Source organism: Leishmania major, chromosome 36 (assembly GCF_000002725.2).
Source record: "Leishmania major strain Friedlin complete genome, chromosome 36".
NCBI lineage: Eukaryota > Euglenozoa > Kinetoplastea > Trypanosomatida > Trypanosomatidae > Leishmania > Leishmania major.
Genome location: NC_007287.2, coordinates 964,890 through 987,694, shown reverse-complemented (window position 1 = coordinate 987,694; position 22,805 = coordinate 964,890). Strand labels below are relative to the sequence as shown.

The following is a 22,805-nucleotide window of genomic DNA, read 5'->3' as shown; positions in this document are numbered from 1 at the left end:
GCACTTGCTGCCTGCTTTGTGTGGGCGAGGGACTTTGGCTCAGGACCCGCGCCACACGCGAGGCGCGTGCGAGCGCGGCGCCCCAGTGGAGCAGTCGGTCGTGTGCGCGGGGGCGCGCTCCGGCGCGCCCGCTAGGGTGCGCGTGCGGAGCGTATCGAGTGCGGCTGCGGGGCGACAAGGAAGGGGGGCAACGGGTTTGCTTGTGGGCCCCTCGGCACCGCCCGCCGCGGTGGTGGCGGTGGTGTGCGTATGTGCGTGCCCGAGCAGACGCTGCTGGTACTGGTGCATAGCGGCGCGGACGCCTGTGAGCGCGTCGATGCGCGCGCGTGTACGTGTGCGTGTGTGCTTGCGTGCCGGCGGCTGCGCCGACGCGTGCCAGTGCGCGTGCGTGGAGGGTGGGACTGCCCACGCCTTCCCGACAGCGGTTCGGCGCAGGGGGGACGCCCCAGTATGTGGTGCCAGTGGCGCTGTGGGCGGCTCGGCACCGTCCGTTGCTATCTCCGTCGTGCGTGCGCGCGGGTGTGACGCCGCGCGCAGGGGGAAAACTGGAGGCACGCGTCGGACCCCCACGAGGTCATCATTTCTCTCTTTCTCAAATCATCACAGCATAGCACAGGTGGGCCCGCGCGTGTGGTCGAGATGCCGGCGCCGCGGCGGGGGCTCCTGGCAAAGAGGCAGTATGACGCAGGGCAAGCGTCGGAAGACAGAAGATGCGCACCATGGCGCCGGCTGCGAAGGGGCCGGGGTGGGGCAGAAGGAGGAAGGGGGGGGGCGCATGAGGCACATGAGTGCACTTTGCCTTACACCTTTCTCTCTGGCCTGGATGCGCGACGCGGCTGTTCTCCGCTTCTTTGTTCTGCAGCGCACAGCAAGGTGCCCAGTTTCGTCGTCATACCCGTAAAGGAGTCAATCAGGCAGCGAAGAACAAAAGCAGGGACTTTGGAAGCTGCAGCTAGTTGCCGCGTGTACACTCACTCACAGACAGAGAGGGATAGCGGATGAAAACAGGAGTCAAGCATAGCCCCTCGATCGCCCAGGGAATGCGAGAGAAACAAAGCAAGAACGACAGCAGTGTCTTGTGCCGGTTCCATGAGGCAGCCACACACACACACACACACACACACACACGAAGGGAACATGCATACACATTGCTATTGAGATTGCTGTAACCAGACATACGCTTGCCCCGCATACAACAAAACTGCTCTCTCGCGTGGCACACCGCCATCACCAGCACCGACGCCGGTGCTCGCCACCGCAGCCGCTGAGAGTGTGTGCGCGCGCTTACGTGTGGGGTGACGGAGGAAGGTAGGATGGTAGCCTCTGTCTTGGGACGCGTGTGCGACGGCAGCGACCACCAAGAACGCGGCACCGAGGAGCCGTGGTGGTGGTGCTGACAGAAGGGGGTGAAGAGGAGGTAGCTAGGAAAGGAGAGCAGAGTGAAAAGAGGAGAGCACGCCACTATTATGGATCACAACCGATGCATCATTCGGAAGCTCGCTGCCCACCACGCTAGTCCAGACATCAAGGCTGCCGGCGCACCAGTAGTAACGCTTTGAGCGCCGGGGAAGCGGAGGGGATACAGAGAAGGGAGAAGAGGCAGAACATCTAGAACGGCTTGGGAGAGATCAGCTGCGTTGACACGCAGATGTGGGGGAGTGTCGAAGCTGCCTCGCGGTGCTTCGGGATTGAAAAGACACCGCCGCACAGGCATTGCTGCGGCACACACGGGCCCGCGGAGCAGGCGCGCGTGCGCAGCCACGGCGCCACGCACGAGAGTGGCGGGCGCCAGCACACCGCTGGCACACAGGGGACACAGACACACATGCACACGGTCGCCGCGCGGACCACAGGTGACCCGCACACGCCACACACCACAGCAGCGCCCAGCACACGACACGGCACGGCACACACAGCGCACCGCGCACCACGCGTGGCGGAGCGGCTGCGGCAGCGCGCACCACCGCGTCGTCGTGACGGATTTGTGTGTGCGATAAGCCCTCTTCTGCATGGCGTGGCGGCCGCCAGCTGCTCATGACTGTACGGTGTTATGCGGCGGGGGGCGGGTGTGTGTGCCTCTCCCCCTGTCGCGTGTGTTGCCCAACGTTGCACAGAAACCACCGAGTGGGGAGACTGGCGCAGCACGCCTGTGCACGTGGCACAGGCCCCGCCGCGGGACGCGCAAGTGCGCGACCCATTCGCATCCGACCGCGCACGCACACACGCCCGGAGGCGTGCGCGCACGCGGCGTAGGGGGTGGATGCACGGCGGGTGCGCCGCCCGTCATGGCACGCACTGCACAGCACGCGGAAGCACGCGAGGTGCTGCCGGCACGGCGCAGCGCGCACCGATAGCTTCTGCCACGGGATCACCCGCACACCGGCACGAGTGCCGGCGCGGAGATGCAGGCACCCCACCCTTCGCTGAGAGGGGAGCCGTACCGCGGCAGCCGGTGGCCCCGCTGGTCGACATGCGAGCAACGGGTGTGTACGGCGGTGCCTCGTGACGCTTGTAGCTGTCTGGGGGTTTCCCCCGGCACCCGGCACTTGCTGCCTGCTTTGTGTGGGCGAGGGACTTTGGCTCAGGACCCGCGCCACACGCGAGGCGCGTGCGAGCGCGGCGCCCCAGTGGAGCAGTCGGTCGTGTGCGCGGGGGCGCGCTCCGGCGCGCCCGCTAGGGTGCGCGTGCGGAGCGTATCGAGTGCGGCTGCGGGGCGACAAGGAAGGGGGGCAACGGGTTTGCTTGTGGGCCCCTCGGCACCGCCCGCCGCGGTGGTGGCGGTGGTGTGCGTATGTGCGTGCCCGAGCAGACGCTGCTGATACTGGTGCATAGCGGCGCGGACGCCTGTGAGCGCGTCGATGCGCGCGCGTGTACGTGTGCGTGTGTGCTTGCGTGCCGGCGGCTGCGCCGACGCGTGCCAGTGCGCGTGCGTGGAGGGTGGGACTGCCCACGCCTTCCCGACAGCGGTTCGGCGCAGGGGGGACGCCCCAGTATGTGGTGCCAGTGGCGCTGTGGGCGGCTCGGCACCGTCCGTTGCTATCTCCGTCGTGCGTGCGCGCGGGTGTGACGCCGCGCGCAGGGGGAAAACTGGAGGCACGCGTCGGACCCCCACGAGGTCATCATTTCTCTCTTTCTCAAATCATCACAGCATAGCACAGGTGGGCCCGCGCGTGTGGTCGAGATGCCGGCGCCGCGGTAGATTTGTACTGGTGACTTGAACGGCATGAACTGCGCTGGTAGAGGAGGTGGGGTGAAGGGAGGAGACGATAAAGAGAGCACGGCGTTCACCAATTCCACCATACGTAGAAAAGACTCATGGGTTGACAAGGAAGAAGGGTTGATAGTGGGAGGCAGGGCGGGGTGTGTCAGGGGGAAAGAGACGGAAGACAACGTTGACTGAGGAGCCAGTGTACAGTGCGGGGAGCACAAGTAGGCATGGGTCCAGTGTGCTGTAGTGCGAGTCCAGTGTTCTATACTCCCTCCGAAACAGAAATTGAGTACGAGAACTGGTCGGCAGACGTCGGGGGTGGGGCGTCGGCGTAGGCGACGCAAGCCGCGTGAGAGGCGGGACGGTCGTCTCTTTGTTTTTCCAAGGGCCCCCTTTTTTTCGCTCAATGCTGCCCTCTGGACTGTCGGTTGCCCGTGAGAGGGGAGAGAGCCGGCCAAGGGCGTGTTGCGGCGCGGATCAGGTTTTCTTTCAGGGTCTGGATTCATGCGGCAAAAGCATCATCTGCAAGCGTTTCGCTTTTTTATTCAACGTGTGTCCAGTTCTCGGCAATGCAGCACGAGTTCTTACTCCAGTCTACCTGGCCGATCCCAGGCCCCCCCCCTCCCCCCGTTGGCGTGGTGCCAAGCAGCTGCAGACACGCGGCACAAGCCGTGCGTTGACTCAGTCGTCGGAGCACGACCCCTGCCTCAAACTATGCCCACACACCGCCTCGCAGGCTGCCCCACAGCCGATCCCATGGTGCCTTCCGCCACCTGGTGCACCCCTCGCCGTGGCTGGGTGAGGTACGTTTGAGCCACGCCAACACTCTGTCTCATCCCATGGATGGTACACACGTGTGCAGTGCCGCAGCTCGCACCGGCGCAACTGTATCCAGGACCTGCCCGCCGACGTCAGCAGGGACGCATCGCTCTGACATCCCCTCACGTCGTAGGCGCATGACCCTGTCACCAACAGGGATGTTTTCGCATATAGGCAGGGATAGGGGGGATGCTGCTTGACCTCGGCTCACAAAGAGTGAGGGCACTGGATCCTGAGACGCCGCGCAGTCAGGTGTGTTCTCTTGTCAGCAGAAGTGGTGTAGGCCTTCCGGGAGAGAGCAGAGCAAGGTCCGATATCACTGGGTGGGGCAGAGGGAGAGAAGGGCATGCGCGAAACGAGAGACGAACACGGAGGTGAGACGGAGGCGAAGACAAGACGACAAGGAGCAAAAACAGAACACGCGACACCCTCGGGAGACCCTCAATGATACACTGACAAACATGGCGGATAAGATCCGCAACCTCTCGCCTCAGAAAGCGAGACATCGGCGGCAGTAAAGGCATGGAGTGGAGACGTAAAACGAAGGGAACCTTGACAGAGATGCAATTGTCTCTTCCTCCTTTTCTAGGTCTCTGTGCTAGAGCTGCTCCTCTAGTGTCTTGACGAGAAGTGCGTCGTGGTGCAGGCGTGATTGGCGGTTCTGACGCAGGCCGTGGCGTTCCCCGGGGTACACGAGCATGCTGTACGGCTTGGCGTTGTCGACCAGTGCCTTCACCACGTGGCAGCTATGGCCAAAGTGCACGTTCTCATCGAGAAGGCCGTGTGCGATGTAGAGGCGGTTGCACTCCTCGGGAAAGCCCCCGGCGTAATGGCTGATGGCTGACGTCATGTACGCCTCGTTCCTGTTTCGCGATGCGCCGCTTTCCGCGCTGCCGTCCTCCCCGTAAAGGGCCCCCATGTAGCGCTCTGTGTAGCCTGTGTCGTACAGTTTCCAGTCGCCAACTGGCGCGCCCGCGAAGCCGATCCGAAAGACATCCGCTGCCTGGCACATGGCGAGGAGGGTTGCATAGCCGCCGTAGGACCAGCCAAAGATCGCCACACGCTTCGCATCAAAACGGAAGTTGGCGGGGGAGCCGCTCTCGGACTCCGGCGTGTTGCAGAGGTACTGCGTCACATCGACGTAGTCGTGTGTCTCGAAGTTGCCAAAGTTCTTCTTGCAGATGCTCAAGTCACGCAACCCGTTAGCGTTGCTCATTTGGTTGTCCACTACGGCAACGGAGATGCCGTGCTGCAGCAATACCTGCACCGGGGCCTTGCAACGGGTCTCGTAGTCGTTCTCGAACACAAGCTGCGCGTGTGGTCCGCCGTAGATGAACAGGGCTAGTGGCCCTGGTGCATCCTTTGGTGCGCTTGGCGAGACGAACACCGCTGCGCTCAGTGGTACCCCGCGACGGTTCGTCACGGTCACAATTTGCGGAGTCACGACCGGCAGGCCGCCAAAGTAGCGGGTTGGATCTGCTGTTGTGGCCGGGTCGGTTCCTGGCGTTGTGGCAATCCATGACGGAACGGTGACCTCCGCTCTTTTCTGCGGTGCTGAGACGCAGCTCACGTAGAGCTTCGCCGGTGCAGCGGCGGTGCTGGAGACGTAGTAGAGATGGTCACCCTTGGCACAGTAGCTGTAGACGTGCTCGTCCAGCGGGGTGAGGCGAGTCAGTGCGTCGGCGATATGCGGCGCACTCTCCAGCGACAGCGGCACGGAGTAGAGCGTGCGCTTCAGGCGCCCTTCGGCGTTCGCCAGGAAGTACACGCGGTCCTCACACACATGCTGCGTGCCCGCGCACACGTTCCATGCTCCCGCCGTCAGCGGCTTCCACGTCTCTGGATTGCCGTCGCCGGCGGGACGGGCGTAGAGGTGGTAGTGCGCCGTCTCCGTTTCTGCTGCGTGGCGGCAAAGCACGTCGTACACCTTGCCGTAGTGCACCGGCACCCCGGGCTGGCACTCCACCCACGCAAAGTCAATGCGTTGCTTCCACTCCACGCGCAGCTCCGGCGCAGCGGCATCGCCAATAATGTTCGCAGTGACTTTGCCGTCCTTTTCACTGTAGAGGGACCGCAGGTCTTCCTCTTTGGCGATGGTGGGCAGCGCTGCGATGGGGCAGCTCATCACCGCGTAGTCCTCCTGTGCGCGACTCGCGACGGAGACATAGAGCGTTTCTGCATCTTTGAAGCCGAAGCGAAGAATGTACTCCGTCCACGGTGCCACCTTGCGAATGGCGACATCGGGGAGCAGACGCATCTTCTTCGTGGCGGTGTCGTATACGATAAGTGTTGTGCGCGCGTTTGGGTCACCGACACGGGAGTACGGCATCTCCTCCATCTCTGTCGCGTAGGTCGGGCACGCCGGCTCCGCTTCCGGCACCTCAGGAGATCCCAGACTGCTGAGCAGGGCCACAGAGCGCATGTGGGAGGAGTCGATGTAGGAGAAGACAATGTACCGGTCCGTCGCGTAGTGCCCCGTGTACCGCGAGAACTCTTCCTGGATGATGTAATCCGCCACACCGCACTGGTGCAGGTCGTCGCCGATGTGCGTGATCTGCTCCACGGTGACGGCCAGCGGCGCCTCCTCGCTTGCGGGGCTCTCCGTCAGGGTTGCCTTGTACACATTATTGTTGTTGACAAAGGTCATGACGGTGTGGGTGCTCGGGTGCGCCTCATCAAAGGACTTGATGGCCTGCACAAAGAGGTTCGGCTTGCTGCCCATCGCCTTGAAGTGAGTCTTGTCTTCCTCAGACATGTAGTCGAACAGCTTCAGAGGGGCCTTGCCGGCACGCGGCCCGTTCTGGTAGTAGACATACACTTCGACCCCGCTTGTGTAGAAGATGGCGCCATCGTTGCAGCGAACGTGAAAATTCGCGATGCCCGTCGTCTGGCTGCGCGTCCGCTCGCGCAGCATCTCCTCCTCCTTGGTGAACTGCTTCTCTTCCCCGACTTCCTGCTCGTCTGAGGCAATGACACGGACGGCCTCGGCGACTTCCAAGCCGACCGGCGCCGAGTACAGCTCCTGCTGCTTGCCCTGCGTCCAGTAGACGCGATCGCCAACAATTGTGAGGTGTTGCGGTTTGCCCGCTGCAGAGGTGAAGGCGTCCATGTACCGAGAGAGCTCGTTCATGGAGCTCTTCAGTGCTGTCGGCGGCATGGCGCGCGTGCGAAAAGCGTGTAGTGCTATAGTTCTCTGTATGTATGCGTGGAGCAGCGAACGTGTGCGGTGAAAAGGAACGAAAAGGAGAGAGATATTATCCTCGTGCCGTTGTGTGCGCGTGTGGTCTTGACATCGAAGATGCTCAGATGAACACGGGTGCATAGAAGGGAAACGTGGCGATGGTGAGATGACGAGCACGGCAGCACCAACAAGTGGATAGAAGTGCACATACAACACAGATTCGTAACTTGTGCCAGCACTCGCGCGCAGTGCAGTGGGTGACAAGGCCTCCTTACTCTAACGCGAGGACGTGGACGTGGCGCCGGGCGGTCTGCACGACTCGAGGACACTTGTTGATGCACTTGTCCTGTTGCGACACGCCAAGGATGCATCTGTGTGCTCTTCGGCTAGATCAATCACCTCTCGCTGGCACACAAGGATGCGTGTCTCGTGCTACACGCAGGCTCACAGAAATGGGGGAGTGCGTGTACATTCAAAGACATATGCTTTTGTTCTCCTCCGCCGGTACAGTCGCGCTCTGATGCGGGCCCAATCATACACTCTTGCGAACCTCATACCAGTTACGATACGAACACGTATTCCCCTTGCTCCCCGCGCTGGAGAAACTCCTTCTCAATGAGGTATGCAACGCAGCACTTGAACTGGCTGGGAGTGACCACCAACTGGCCCTCCAATGCGAGCGCGACGCGCTCCACCAGTTCGCGATGCGGGAGGACGCGCTCGGCCTTCATGATCCGCACAATGCACACCTTGATCTTGTGTGCACTGTCTGCCGAGTACGTCGGTGACGACGGCTCATCACCTGGTGCGCTCGGTGCAGCTTTCGCATTGACAGGTGCGTCGAGGCGCGCCTGCCGCGCCGGTTTCAGTGATGACGCGGGAAAAGCAGTGGCTGCTTCCGTCGGGTTCGCCGGGAAAGCAGGGTTGCGAGCGCCGCCCTTCTCGGAGCTGTCGTCTTCGCCGTCGTCTGCGGCCGTCATATCCATTGTCTGCGCTACCCACTGCTGCCGCGCAGCGGCGCGTACGTCAACGATGACCTTGCGCTGACGAACCTCGCGGGTATCATCACGAAGCTGGTACGTCAGCTGCCGGGCACCTGCAGCCACGCTGCGCACGACGACGTCGGCCTTGACAAGTTCGTGCAGAATATGGGCAAGCAGCGGCTTTGGTGCCTGCACCGGGAGCGCCTTGTGCAGCGCGTCGAAGGTGTACGGTTGCTCACTTGCGCGGTCCAGTAGCTGACACACCAGCAACGCAAGTGGGGGACCGACGATCTGCACGGCCTGGGAGACGCTACGGCCAGCGCTGGCAGCGCCCCTGGAGAAGATGTAGAAGGCCAGCTGGCCGTTGCCCAGTGGCCAACGCAGCCGCCTCCGCTCCAGCTGCCCGTCCGCCGGCACGGCGGTTGAGGCGTGGTCGTCGACAGTCGTGCTTTGACCTCCATCGGAAGTCCCCCGGTGCTCCCCGCTTGCACCTAGGCCGCCCACTGCACCGGGGCTTCCAACAGACGAGAGGTTGCTGCCTCTGTACGACGAGTTTGATGGTGCGTACGCGCTGCGGTACTGCTGCAGCGTGCTCAGCGTCAGCAGCCCACCATAGGCCTCCCTGTAGTCCTCGGATTCGTTGTCAGAGTCGTTGTAGCCAAAGTCACCGGCCTGACGTCCTGTGCGACGTACCGCATTGCCCAACGCCGAGGAGAAACCGCGCACCACCGCGGCTGCCGTCACGGTACGCAGCTGCGTCCCTGCAGCGAGGGGTCCAGAGTTCTGGCCTCCGTCGCCGTGCCGCCAATGACTGCCATGCGGAGCGTCACTAAGACTGCTCCGCAGGCTCTTTGGGCCACCGCCACCACTACTGCGCGACGGAGGATGCAACGGACTGGTGTTCTCGCGTTCCCTTAGCTTAACTTGTCGCCCGTAGCCGCGAAATGGCTCAGAGTGCCCGTCGTACTGCCACTCGACGCTCAGCACCGCGTCGACCATGCGCTCGTCCAGCAGCTGGTGCTGCTCCCACAGTTGGCGTAGTCGCCGGGAAGACAGCACCACGGCTGTGTGCGGCTGCCACCAGGCTTGACAAAGAACGCGAACGCGGTGGATGAGACCGAAGGCGCCGTGTTGCAGGGGACGGATGTCTCCCAGCGTCTCTGCGTCTTGCGTTGCCGCGAGCTGCGCACATTCCATGGCGATGTCTCTGCTACTCGCGCCTCCAAAGTCGCCGCCGTCGCCTCTTCTGCCTTCCCCGCTTAGACTCCCGTGTGTAGCATTCAGCTCCCGATCCTCTGCAAGGTCTGCGCGTGCTCCAGAGGGAGGCGACGATCTCATCGTGCTCCGGGGATCGGACATGGCCAGCTGCAGGTCCCTCAGCAGTGTCATGCACGGCGCCGCCACTGCCGCGCCAAGGCGGTAGGCCATACGGCTCACCACCTGTGACTCCACCAAAATCTCGGACTGCGATCGGCACATCATCACTTGCGGTGCGAGATAGCCCTTCAGCAGCAGCACAAACATGTCCTTGGAGTTAAGCAGCGAGGCCATATTCAGGATGGTGTCCACAGCGCTCAGCTGGGCCGCGGGAGGCTGCTGGGCCGCGCCCTGCTGTATGAGGCCATACAGCGCCTGCACCAGTGCCAGCACAGCGCGCTTTTCCAGGGAGATGAGGAAGCCTTGGAAGCCTTTGCGGACGGCAGCAATGGCCAGCAGGGCTGGCGACGTTGGCGCGGAAAGCGTTGTGGAGACCACACCGTCAAACTCGCCGTTGCACTGCTCGAGAACGGCGGCGCCGAGCTCCTGCCCAGTGGCGGTAAGGCCTGTCTCCATCAGCGGGCGCCGACTGCCACCATTACCGATAGCGTGATTATCTTCGGTGTGGTGGCCGCAGCTCTCGCTCGCAGCGCCGTCGCGCCCCTGCAACGCAGCGTAGGTCATCTCCAAGAGGAAGACCATACGGGCAAGCACAGGTTTGGGAAACGGTGTGACGACGGCGATGGAGGAGGTAGCCGCAGTGCCGGCACCCGCATGCCCTCCCATGGTTGTCACGTGAGCTGCTTTCTCTCGCTTCTTTTTCTGCAAGGCTGAGGCTGCGCGCTGATCGGCGGCGACGGCCGCTGCCGCTGCCGTTTCGCACTCCGTCAGGTAGTCGGTGAGGTAGGCTTGCACGTTGGCGCTAAAGCGCGTGAAGAGTTGCTGCTGCAGAGCCGCCGCTGCCTTGTCCAGCACGGGGAAGCGGCTACGGCGCGGCATTAGGTAGAGAAGACACGGGAAGCCTTCATCTGGCAAGGTGGCCACCTGGTGTAGCTGTGCGGAGCGAGAAAACCGCTTCACGTGAGAACCGGCAGCTGTCGTGAGGTCGTTACCGCCACGTTGTCTTGCCGCCGTCGCGGCCGCACCGTTGTTGTCGCGCAGACGACCCACGTTGGCGCCATCGCTTCTTGCACCCAAGGCGGCTGCGGACACAGAGCCATCGTCGCCCGCTGATGCGGTTTCCTCTGTGTAGAGGCTCTCGACAACGTCACCGCCGCCATCCTCGCTGCTCGCGAGTGGGGCACCGACTCTACTTGCCGTTACGCCTTGCTGCGGGAGCTTCACGTTGCCAAGGCGCGCGCGACGTTGCTGCTGCTGCTGCAGAACGCGCTTCAGATCCAGTCCTCTGCCGCGGCGGCGAGTGAAAGCTCGATCCGCCTCCTTGGCACCACCATGGCGGTGAATGCCAGTGCCGCCGCTGCCGGCCTCGCCTTCGTTTGCGACGGTCGGCGACCTCGGTGGCCAAACAATACTGGTCGTGCGTGACACAGCATCCTCCAGCTCGGTAGAGGCGACGGAGTGACGGTCGCGCGTGTCGGGTTTTTCGGCACGATCATCATCGACGGCACTGACGACTGCGGTGGTTAAGGAAGACGTGACGGGCGCCGATGACGTGCCTGTGTTGCACAGACCGCCGCGCCAGTGGTCCTTCTCGCCCATGTCCCCGCCTGACCACTTCTCCATCGTGTGCCGCTGCTGCTGTTGCTGCTGATACTTGGCGGGTGGCATGACGCACAAACACTCGTTCTCGGGTAGCGGCATGCGCTGCTTTGGCCGCTTGGCGCGCTTTTGCTCGACATGCTTCAGTGCCTCCATACGCTGCTGCGCTTCGTCACACATGGCGATCCAGAGTGGCACCCCCCACCTCTGCACAAAGTCGGCGACGGCGGCGTTCGTCGGGGTAAAGAGAACCGACTCGTCGCAGCCGTCCAGCGGCGACGACGCTGCCTGGTTCCGTGGCTCCTTGGAGGATTCAGTGGTGCTCTTGTCTGAAGCACCGCCATCTGAAGGAAACGAGGAGGGCAGTATCACACCGCAGAAGCCGCAGAGGAAAGCGTTCAGGCTCTCCAGCATGCGCGTCCGCCCCCACGGGGTCAGGGCGTCTAGAAAGTGCGTCGTACCAGCGTTCAAAAAGAGCAGCTTGGCACGAAGCCGGATGTACGCTTGCAGAGTCTCGCGAAGTACTCGATTCGCACCCGCGAGGGTGCGAGTTGCGGCGATGGTCGTAACGGAGGGGTCACAGGATGAAGGATCGTGGGCCAAGGCAGCTTGCTGTCCCGCGGTATTGTCGAAAAGGTTCGCAGCCAACTGCGAACCATAGAAGAAGGCAAGACGCTTGCCATTCTCGACGAGCCAATGCTGAAGTACGTGCACTCGGCAGTGCTCAACCAGGAAAAGAAGCTTGAAGACGTGGCGCGCAACGTACTCCTCTTGTTGCGCCCGTTCTCTCACGTGGGGGTTCGAGGTAAGTATGCCTGCCCTGGGAGCTGGCGCAGGTGTGTCTCCGTTGCCGTGGCCGAACGACGCGGCTGTGTATGAGAGCAGTGGTGATGGGGGCGATGACCAGACGACGCGATCGTCGTCGTCGTCGTGTTGCTCATCGCTGTGCCAAGATGACACGCCAGAGAGCTGCCGCATCGTTTTTAATGCCAACGACGCCTCCTTTCCCGTATCTGCCTCACCCGTCTCGGTGTTGTCCTGCGGCGGCGCACAATGCGACAGTTGCCTGGGATTACCTGTGTCGCTGGCAGGTGTCGTGACCTGGCTTCGCAGCCGAGCGCAGTGGACGCGGGGTAGCAAGAGAAAGAGAAGGACCTCACCAGTCACTTCGCGGATCTTCGCAAGGTTCTCGTTCACAATGATTCGCATGAGATGCCCGAGAAGGTTGGCGGTGCTGGGGAGAGAGGAGGGAGGACACGCCGACAGACGAGCTTGCTTGTCGGTGGTTTTGGTAGCTTCTCGATCTGTAGACAGGGCTGCAGGGGTACTGGAGCGACTCATGCTGTTGTCTGCACCTGCGGCACTTGCCGCACCTCCAGGGCTGATGCTGAAAGATGACACAAGCGAAGTCTCGCCGCGGCGACGCAGCGGAGGCGACAGCGGCCGGGCCGAATGTGTTCCAGCGCGCTGCACTTCCTCATCGTGAAGGTCGCTGAGGCGGCGGTCCTGCTGCTCCTGAAGCTGTTGGCGGCCTCGCCGCTGCAGCAGCTCCTCTGCGTCCTCGAGTACCACGTCGTACCGGAGAAAGAAGAGAGAAAGCAGCGATTTGAAGCGGTGATAGTGCTGCGCCACAATGACCCAGACATGTGCGTATTCTAGCGTCCCTGGTGGCACAGTGCTGCAAGTGCTTTGCGCGGTGCATGGCTGCACAGCTCCTGCGCAAGAGCCAGCCATTGGTGTGGCGCACCACAGCGTAAATATGCGCTGCACAGCATTGCTCCACACTTCGGGCAAGTTCGGCGCGCGGTGGAGAGAGGCGTTGCGCACGACTTCTGGTGCGGGGGATGATGCGCCTGCCATCTCCTCCAGCACGCTGGGGTCCCAAAACTCTAACGGTGGAAGCAAGGAGCATGGGAACGATGTCCGCTGCACCGGGGTGGACGCCGAAGGCACTTTCTTGCCAGCTGTGTCGTCGTTTATGCCGTCGCGCCGTGTCGCGCACCATGGGGACGGCTCGTAGTACTGTCGCAGTTCACTCGGAAGCCGAATAAGATTACTGGACGCGCTTGCCATCTGATTTGCCCACGCGACGACGGTCACCCACAGGAGATGCTGTATGATGCAGAAGGAGTTATAGCGGGCGTCCTCCGCAATCTGGCGCACATGTGAGAGGAGATTGTACACCCGCGCGTACGTGGTGGTGCTAGACAGTGGAGGGGGGGAGAGCGAGGGTTCCTCCGCAGAGCAATCACTATCATTTGAACGGCCGTGGCTGCTCGCCGGGAACGAATAGCGCTGGTGCGACTCCAGGGAGGCCCTATACAGCTCCGCGTTCACCACCTCCCATTCTTTGATCAAGTCATGCAGGGACACAGTCATGCCACCGGGGAGGGAAAGAGAGGGAGTGACGTGTACGCGTGCTTGTTCAGCACTGGAAGGGCCCAGCAATCAAATCTGAAAGACGACGAAGACACACACACACACACACACATCCACAATAATAAGACCAACCGTAGAAGAGCTGTTTAGATGGGTGACGTGCTTCGATGCTGCTGCCTCCTGAACGAGTGCGTCATGCGCACCAGGGCCAGCGCACGAGGGATGACAAAATAGAGGAGGGGGTATAGATTGGGCAGGGAGGGGGGAGCGCCTGCGTAGGTAGAGCAAAACAGAGCGGAAGGAAGCCCGCGATCGCTCACCTAGGTAGCAAGGCTCTCACGCAACGCGTTCTGCACGGCGCCAAGAAGTAGAGGGGTGTTCAGGACAGCAGAGAAGAGCTAGATGGAAAGACAGAAGTTAAGAAACCCACACCCCACAGACAACGCAGACGCGCGCGACTGCAGAGGAGACAAATCGAGAGACAGAGGGAAAGAGAGAGACTTGTAAGTGCCCCAACAGTGAAAAAACGATGATGGCCACCTCTGTTGATGATACTGGTGGTTGCCTGCGCTTGCGGAGTCGCAGCAGTGAGTGAGCAGGGCGAGGAAGGGTGAGAGAGCGGCGGTTAAGCCAAACTAGGCGAAACAAAAGAGTGCCCGTCGCACTCTTCGCTCTCTTTCTCGATGGCCTCGCGTGTGCACACACTTTGAGAGATAATTGACGTGTGACGAGGGAAGGAGGACTACGAAGACTGAGAAAAAAAATGCGAGCAGCACTCAAGGAGCGCACACATACATACACCACTATAGGCACAGGCACAACTGTGGGGATCTAGACGGAGGTGGGGCGGAGAAAGGGTGAGAGGGAGAGAGAGAGGAAGGTGAAAGGAGACGGCAGCGCGCCAAGGAAAAGAGTACATCGATAGCGTGCGCGCAGGGTTGAGAAAACGTCAGCGATGGTCGTGTAGTGGGAACCGACCGTGGGTGCTACGGAAGATTCACCAAAAAGTGAGCGAGAGAACGGCACGAGAAAGGGAAAACCCACTCGCCAACATTTACACACCCGAAGACTCCTCGTTGCGCAACAGGCGCGTATCCCTCACACGCGTCATAGCCTCAGGAAGCGGGGCACAAAGACAAATAAAGCTTCCCAGCACCAACATTCCTTACCTTTTTTTTGGTGTAGTTTCAGCGTCCTTGTGTGGAATACGTTACCCCTCCTCCCTTTCCACCTTTCGGCACAAGAAAGCACGCTGTGCAGCAACACACACACACACACACACACACACACACACACACACTTACCGTTGCGGAATGCTGCGCGCATTTCACAGCGTCTGGGACGATAACGGAAAACACAAAGCAAGAAGAGAAAGTTCAGCTGGCCGCACTTCGAGTGTGCAACGACACATCAGGAGGGGTGGGGACGTGAAATACAGCACGGGTGGCGTCGAGCGAACCGCCGCCTGAAAAGAAGTAGCAGAAAGGTGATGTACATGAGCAGATATGAGGAGCGCAAGAAAAACGTTTGCGCCTCTTCTTGTTCTCCACGAGGGAAGGCTAGAAGCACGTCCGCAGACACGTCCGTAGAAGTCCGAACAGCGTCGGCATACACGGGGGACCCGGAGGCGGAAAAGAGAGACAACAGAAGAAGTCTAACGCTGCCACGACCTATCTTTCTCTTTGTATTGGGGTCAGACTCCAGTTTGCGCCCTTTCACATGACGGTAGGGGACAACGATAAATCCACATCCCTACACCCACACCCACATGCGCCCTCTTCCCGACATGAATGTGCCACCTAGCAGTAAGTGTCAACAACGAACTCTCTCTCTCTCTCTTGTGATCCTCTCTTCCTCGCTGTCCTACGCCAGCAGGTGAGTGCGCCGGCCCCCGCAGAGACCTTTGGGTACTCACAACTCCACCACACCGGATTCCACTGGTCCCGCGCCACCCCATCCCTCTCTCACGCGATAGGAAGTGTGTCAGACGGAGACATTCTGTTTGCGAAGGTGTTCTTCAGGGCGCAGGGGAGGGTCCGTCTCTGTTGCGTTGCGATGAGCTTCTCATGTATGGCCAAGCCTCGCGCGGCCTCGCGTTTGCGGAGCTCGACAGCGATCACGTCGGCCACCGATCGCACCCCGTGAGCATCGAAGGCTTGTGGAAAGGCGGGCGCTCTGCGCACATGGAGATGCTGACTGCGGATGACGCGATCGTCATGCCGCTGAGGGAGGGGGCGCAGGTGTCGGAGGCGTGCATCCATCGCCTCAAGGGCCCCGCTCTCGGCAGACTCACGGAAGCCGCCCACGCCGTGGGATAAACGCCCTGCAGCTCGCAGAGCACACGGGTCGACCTCCACAGAGGATTTGACGCGTGGCAACGCGTGCGCAGCTTCGCAGGCACAACCGATCTTCCGATGGGCCCCCGCACACGGCGCCCCTGTCCGTCCACCGCGTGGCCGTGTCGTGTCGTGCCAAACACACCTATGCTCCAAACATCCCTGGTGCTCTGCGGAGGCTGGGCCCGCCAGCCGTTGGGACGAGATACTGCGGCCGGAGCCCCGGAGTGACCTGCACATTGCGTCTGATGAGCACCTAGTCGACAGACCGAGTCGTGATCCCATATACAAGACTCGAAGGGGCACAGCTGGCGACACGGAGAAATGAGGCAGACAGGTGGGACGGGCAGGAGGCTCCGCACTCCCGCCTGACAGGGGATGCGCCTTTATGACCTTCTTAACAAAGAGGCAAGTGACGTCGCCGAAGTAGTGAAAACCGGCGTTCTCCTCCGTCAGCACTCGTTCGATAATACCCTTGACCCCGGCGGCACCAATGACCACCGGCACGTTCTCAAACACAGAATTCTCGCTGTGCTCTCCGTGCAGCAGCAGGGGGCATGGTAACAAGCGCTGCAGTCGGCCCAGAAACATGCTGCCCACTTTGGCATTCGACAACGCCGCGATGCAGCTGTCAACGCTTTCGCCAAGCATGACGAAAGATTACGTAAACACCGGCAATACGCTGCCCTTCAACTCCCAGGCCAAGAGCAGGTTCTGTCTAGCTGAGCTGAGGTAGGTGCCAGTGCAGATAAAGCGCCTCAGCTGGACGCCCAGTGCCTTCCGCAAGGAAGTGGCTACCACATCCGCCCGGTTTGAGATGCAGATAAGCACGCTCATGAAGGTTTCCCAGACGTGCTCCTTGAGCATTGCCGCAACGTACGCCACCACTGACGTTGTGTGTGACATCGTCTCTAGGTGCATCTAGTTCGGCTGTGGCAGTGGTCCGGCGGACAGCACGATCGCATCGCGATCAGCGAGATGGGTCGGTACTGCAAGCGACAAGAACGAGGCGGTGAGGCATGCAGGTGACGGTGCCCTGGATCACATCAACATAGTAGGCTTCATCTGCGATGCTCTAAATGGCGAGGGAGTACCTGACGTGGGAGCTGGCGTAGTCCTTACCGATGATGCCATCGCTGCGCAGCTGTGCAGGTGAGACCGTGATGAGGGCGAAGTCAGAGTGTACGAGGGATAAGGGACGGAAAAGAAAGAGCAGAAAAAAATGTGCTGTGGTGTTCGTGCGAGGACGACGAGAGCGAGAGAAGCGTACAGTTCCGGGGCAGGGTTACGTGCAACACAGAAAGGCAGCCGCACAGGGGAGGAGCGGTGGCGAGTGCAGGTGGGAAAGGAGAAGAGAAAAAGCGACTTCGGATCCGAGGATGGGCGAGGGGGCGCTTGAACAAGGTAAAACAAAACAAACAAAAACGACTCGGAGCATCTCAGCGCAGGCTGCGGGCGTCGCAGCCGGCCGGAAACCCGTACGACCGTGACGCCTTCAACTTTTGCAGAAGGAAGATGCTCACGACCGTGGGTGGCTGCATGCGCACGCAGAAAGGGAGAGGCACAACGCCGGCAACGGAGGAATTCTATGCGGTAGGCACACGGCCGAAAACAGGAAGCGCAACTTTCGCCTTCCTTTCTCTCCTTTTTCGCCAAGGAGGAAGAGGAGAGTCGGGAATCCGTGCTAGCCATGCGACACCCTCCCTCGTGAGGGTTCTTCCATACATCTGTTTCAAACGGCGCTGACGTTCGCCAAAGTTGCACATCACATCGTGTACATCGACCAACGGGAGAAACGCCATGGGGCGATTGGCGACCAAGACGACTGTGTGCGTCTGTAAAAAAGCAGACGCAGACGAGCGGCGAGGAGGGCGGCGGCGGCAGCAGCGGGGAGGCGGGGTTTGATGGGTGGGGAAGACACGACGGTTTGACCAGAGAGACAACTGCTCTGCAGTCTCTCTCTCCCCGCCCCTCTTTTCCTCCATCACACGTGCCATCATCGTCAGAAGCCGTGCGTGCAGTGGATGCGACCGCGGCAGAGACTAGAAAAACAAACGGCGCAGCCCTTTCCCCTTCTTCTGCCCCACCTACCCATGCACTCTTACATGGCATCGTACACGACGGCGGAGGAGGGGCCAGAGGCGAAGCGCAAGCTTGCGCGGCTCACACATTGCGCCTCGCGGTCGTCCAGTTCCACATACCTCACTACCGGCACTGTTTTTATATGTTTATGCCTGTTGCGGTGCCGGACTTCAGCGGCGCCCCCAACTTGGAAAAGTACTTACCGCACAGGCCTTGGTACTGGCTGCCGTACTGTTTCCCCTCAAACGTCTTTACTTTCCAGTGGTGGATCTTGCGGCACTCCTCGTTGACGCCACATCCGTAAGCAGAGCTCGTCTTCTTGTACATGGGGTTCATCACGAGCCTTGTCTGCATCCATGTCGTGCCGCGCGACACTGCTGTGGCATGCTCGCAGACAAACTGCCGTAGACCAGCAGGCAAGGATTCTAGATCGACACGGGTGGAGATGATGCCTTCGACGCCGCAGTACTTGCCCTCCGAGTACTCCCACGTGAAGTCGTACCATCGCTGAATCGACAAACGAGGCGCCACATAGTCTATTGCCATCCCGGACAGCTCCTCCGGGTACGCAAAGTAGCCCTGCAACTCGTCTGGCAGGTCACCGCGGGTAAAGATGGGGCGGACCACGTCTTTGATCCCACGGAGCACAAAGAGGTCATCGTGCGCAGCGCCACCGCTGCTGGGGGATTGCTGACCTGAAGCCGGAGACGCAGCCATCTGCCTACGCTCTACCCAAACCAACGTCATGAGCGTCACCGCGTACAGCCCGGTCGGCGTCTGCGTGACCGGAAAGGCGGGACGCACGCCTGTCGGCAGCAACACATCGCCGAGTCTCCACAACCCCATGATCGTCTTCTTCGTGAAGGCTGCAACGTCACCGACGTGCTCGTCGTACGCCTCGTCGGCGAGCTTTTCGTGGTATGCCAGGAATTCATCGAAGGTAATGCTGCCTTCGTGATCGGCAGCACAGACGCTGAAATGGTAATCCAACGTGTCGCGTGCGGCTGATGGCGCCATGCTGCCCTCCTTTACGCGCGGGTGCGCATGCGCGAAGTACCGCTTCTTGACTTCGCTTAGGGCAACCATACCGGTGTTGTTGGGGTCCATGGACTGAAAGGCCACAGCCACCAGGTGATGCTCACTCTCGTTCAGCATGGCTCTCACGCGCGGGGGCAGGCTTGTGCGTGGGCGTGTGGGTGTTGACGCGCGAATAGACTTGACAGAGGAGAGGGAGATCGAGCGTGGCGCGCGTTGCTTGCGTAGCGGGGGTGCCTCAAATCGGACGCGTACTCACGCCCCGAAGGCAAAGAAACGCATCAGGGGCCACATCAGCGAGAACGAAAAACAAAAGAAGACAAAACGAAACACACGGGAGAGATGAGGCCCAAAGTGAGATGCATGGAAGGAGAGTGACCCCATGGGCGGGCATCGAGGATTGCACCTTGCGCGCAACTCTCCCGTGCACAAGAGGCCGGCGGGGAAGAAAGAGAGAGAGAGGTCCGCAGCAGCCACTTCTGCTGCCTCCCATGATGTTGCTTCTTTTTACTGCTTGTTTGACGCATCCCTCTGGGCAACACACTGCGAGGTGCGGCGGGGTAAGGTGGGCATAGCGGTTCATTAGGGAAGGAGAGACAACGGCTAGGAGAGGCTCTACAGCCACCCGGCGCGCACATAAGCGGACACGACTTCCTCGACTTCTTTCCACTATCCTCTCCCCCGACCGAGCTTCTCCCGCACTCATAAGCTCGCATACGTGTTGACGGTCAACAAGGCGCGCCTCTCTACATGCACTTCCGAATGCAGTCGCTCTCAACTCTCTGTGGTGCTTCTTGTTCTTGCAGTCTTCAGCCGACAAAGTTTTGTTTTGTTTTCTGATCACGACACACACACACACACACACACACACACACACACACACACACACACACATACATGTGCGTGTACATACCTGTGCATGAGCTGCTTTTAGCTTTGGCGTGCATGCGCAGTTGTATGCGTGTGCATCTGAAATAGTTTGCTTCTTTACTGCATCTCAGAACGCTCCTACGCAATACCACCATCATCTTTTTTCGACTATCGTGCATAGATGTGGAAGTTGCTCGTACGTTAGGGTATGTGGAGGGGGGAGCGAACCTGTGAGTGGCCAATCCTTCTCCGTGCCGGGCCCACCAGCGTATGCCTGCCTCTCTTTGTGCAGCGACACATCAGATTCGCCGACAGAGGCACACGCATATGGTTCTTCGCTTTCTCTCGGCCAACATGCGAGGAGTCTTTTGCTGAAGAGGGCGGAAGTGAGGAAGAGGTACACCGAAAGTTCCACACACACACACACACACACGGTCGAAGAAAATAACCAGAAGAATATGGAACAGACAGAAGCGAAAAGCAACACAGGAACAGAAGGGTGGGGGGTCACCGACCCTGACGCTTTCATTTTTCATTGATTGTATTTTCTCGGTGCACCGTCTTCGTCTATATCTGTACAAGCATCTGTGTAAAGAGTATGCGCTCGGGCCTTTGCTGTGTATCTGCGCTGCCAACGGCGTGAGGTCGAGAGTGCGGCGATGATAGCGATGTTGCCCTTCATGCGGCTCACGGGTCTGTACACGCAGATAGACACACACACACACACGTACACCGTTTGTGTCCTCTCTATGCTTTCTCGCTTTTTTTTGCTTGTGTCGTTGCTGTTGCGTACCATCCCCCCTCTCTCTCTCTCTCTTCTCGTTGCCCACATGTCCTCTTTTTTTGTTTTGCTTTTTTTTTGTGCTTGCTTAGCGTTCGTTGGACGTGAATGGTGTCACATGTGTATGTCTATCGAATGCTGTGGTAAACGGAAGAACCACCACCTCCGGCTGGGCCGCCGCCATACACGCTGTGAAACAGTAACCAAACGAAAAGAATCCGGCAGAGAACCCAGCTATACAGGCAATGCAAGAGCCAACAAAAACACACGCAGACAAACAGAGGCACGCACTTTGATAGAGGCAGAGAGGCAGATAGGTGCACAGTTTTCGGGACTCCTGGACGCACCCCTAGGCAAGACCACCTTACCGGCACACCGAGCGGACTCCTTGCCAGCCTCTGTTTAATCGTTTTGGCCCTCCTCGCACGTGTGAATTCGTATGAGTGGTCAAAGGAACTTTCGTTTACGAAAGTGGTAATATATTCGCTATCATCCTTTCCGCGCACATACGCGGGAGAGTATCTGAGGAGGAAGGGAGACACACGCCCAGTAATGGACTCTTGCAAAGCAAGAAAAAAGTCCAGGGCTCTTGAAACAAAAACAGCTGCATGGGCAACATACCACGGAGTAGAAAAAACCACTTCAGCAGAAGCGTGCGCACATGCGCCCCGTGCATACATGACCAAGGAAACGCAGCCAGTAGAAGACGACACATCTGGCGGGCAGGCATGGCGGAGGTAAAGGCAGCGGTCAGCGTGTTCGGCGTCCCTCTGCAACCTCGACACCTAGGCCTGCTTGGACGGCTTGCGAGCGCGGATGTAGAAGGACGGCGTGAAGATGCCGAGCTGACCGCCCACCACCAGGCTTTCCGCAGCCTCCTCCAAAACCTCCGTCGCCTTGTACGTGCCCTTCGGAGCTAGGTGCACGAACTCCAGCACGCGACACATGATGTTGGTGAGGATGCGGCCAATCGGGGTAGAGCGCAGGCCCTGCAGGGACGAGTAGTCGCCAACCAGCGGCTGGTACCACGGGATGCTCTTGATGGGGCTGGACTCGAACTGACTGATGACATCTATGGCTTCCTCCACCACGAAACCGGCCTCCTTCATGTACTCGATCACCTGCTTGCACGTCTCCATCTCCGGCAGGCCGTCGCCCAGCTCAATGCGGTGCTTGATCGTGCGATGGTACTCGTCATTGGGGTTGTACTTGTCGGTCATGCACCACTCGTACAGGACGAAGCAGGTGCCGGGCTTGATGACACGGAAGACCTCGCTATAGCACTTGACCTTGTCCTTTGCGTGGCATGTGGCCTCGATGGCGTAGGCGCCGTCGAAGGTGTTGTCGGCTAAGCTCATGTTGCAGAAGTCGGTCTTGACGTAGTCGATTTTGCAGCTCATACCGGCGAGTGCGTCATGACGGCGAGCGCGGCTGATTTGGTAATCGTTGTTGTTGACGCCGGTGACGTTACAGCGCGTGAGGCGAACTATGTTGCGCGCCGGACCGCCGACGCCGCAGCCCACGTCGACGATATGGTCGCCCTCCATGAAGCCGCCGCGGGCGGCCAGGAAGTACTCGTGGCGCGCGAGGGACTCGAAGAAGGTCTCGCCGGCGTAGCGCGGCGCGAAATGAAAGTTCTGGCCCCAGCCGTACTCGTAGAAGTCCGTCACCAGGTCGTAGTACTCGTTGACCATCGTCGTGGTGGCGGCCTTGCGCTCCTCGAGGGTTGCCTTCTCGAAGCGGTTGCGGAAGCGGTCGGCGGCGGCGTTGACATCCCCGTTTATCTCATCCTTGTTGCGGCGACGAAGCAGGTTCATCGGCGTGATCTCACGGCCACCGGCAGACATGTTGTTCCGGCGTGTAGGTGTGAGACTGTGAGGTTGAGGAACTAAATGACTTTGTAGATGGCTGTGCGTGGAGCAGCGACGGCGGGGGAGGGTAGGAGGTGAGCAGAAGGCGACGCTGCTATCGAGGGAAGTGAAAACCCGTCAGGGGAATGGAATGGGGGAGGGACAGAAGTGAGCGGTCCCAGCCTCCTCAGGAAGAGGGAGACGAGAGAGAGAGAGAGAGAGAGGGAGAGAGGGAGAGAGGGAGAGAGAGAGAGAGAGGGAAGGAGGTGCCAGGGAGAAACACAAAACACTAATAAAAAAAGCAG

General features: G+C 60.3%; 4 protein-coding genes across 4 annotated transcripts; all 4 read right to left on the bottom strand.

Annotated features, from left to right (window-relative positions):
- Window positions 1-4,625: 4,625 nt before the first annotated feature.
- LMJF_36_2420 (serine peptidase, Clan SC, Family S9B) lies at window positions 4,626-7,184 on the bottom strand (the record flags this gene model as incomplete). The annotated part of the gene is made up of 1 exon (XM_001686767.1): window positions 4,626-7,184. One exon carries the CDS (start codon window positions 7,182-7,184, stop codon window positions 4,626-4,628), a length of 2,559 nt encoding a protein of 852 aa, XP_001686819.1.
- A 584-nt stretch (window positions 7,185-7,768) lies between these two features.
- On the bottom strand, window positions 7,769-13,546 carry LMJF_36_2410 (conserved hypothetical protein; the record flags this gene model as incomplete). Its single annotated transcript, XM_001686766.1, has 1 exon — window positions 7,769-13,546. One exon carries the CDS (start codon window positions 13,544-13,546, stop codon window positions 7,769-7,771), a length of 5,778 nt encoding a protein of 1,925 aa, XP_001686818.1.
- A 4,556-nt stretch (window positions 13,547-18,102) lies between these two features.
- Window positions 18,103-19,119, bottom strand: LMJF_36_2400 (conserved hypothetical protein; the record flags this gene model as incomplete). Its single annotated transcript, XM_001686765.1, has 1 exon — window positions 18,103-19,119. One exon carries the CDS (start codon window positions 19,117-19,119, stop codon window positions 18,103-18,105), a length of 1,017 nt encoding a protein of 338 aa, XP_001686817.1.
- A 2,316-nt stretch (window positions 19,120-21,435) lies between these two features.
- Window positions 21,436-22,497, bottom strand: LmSMT (putative sterol 24-c-methyltransferase; the record flags this gene model as incomplete). Its single annotated transcript, XM_001686764.1, has 1 exon — window positions 21,436-22,497. The coding sequence occupies one exon, from the start codon at window positions 22,495-22,497 to the stop codon at window positions 21,436-21,438; it is 1,062 nt and encodes a 353-aa protein (XP_001686816.1).
- Window positions 22,498-22,805: the final 308 nt, after the last annotated feature.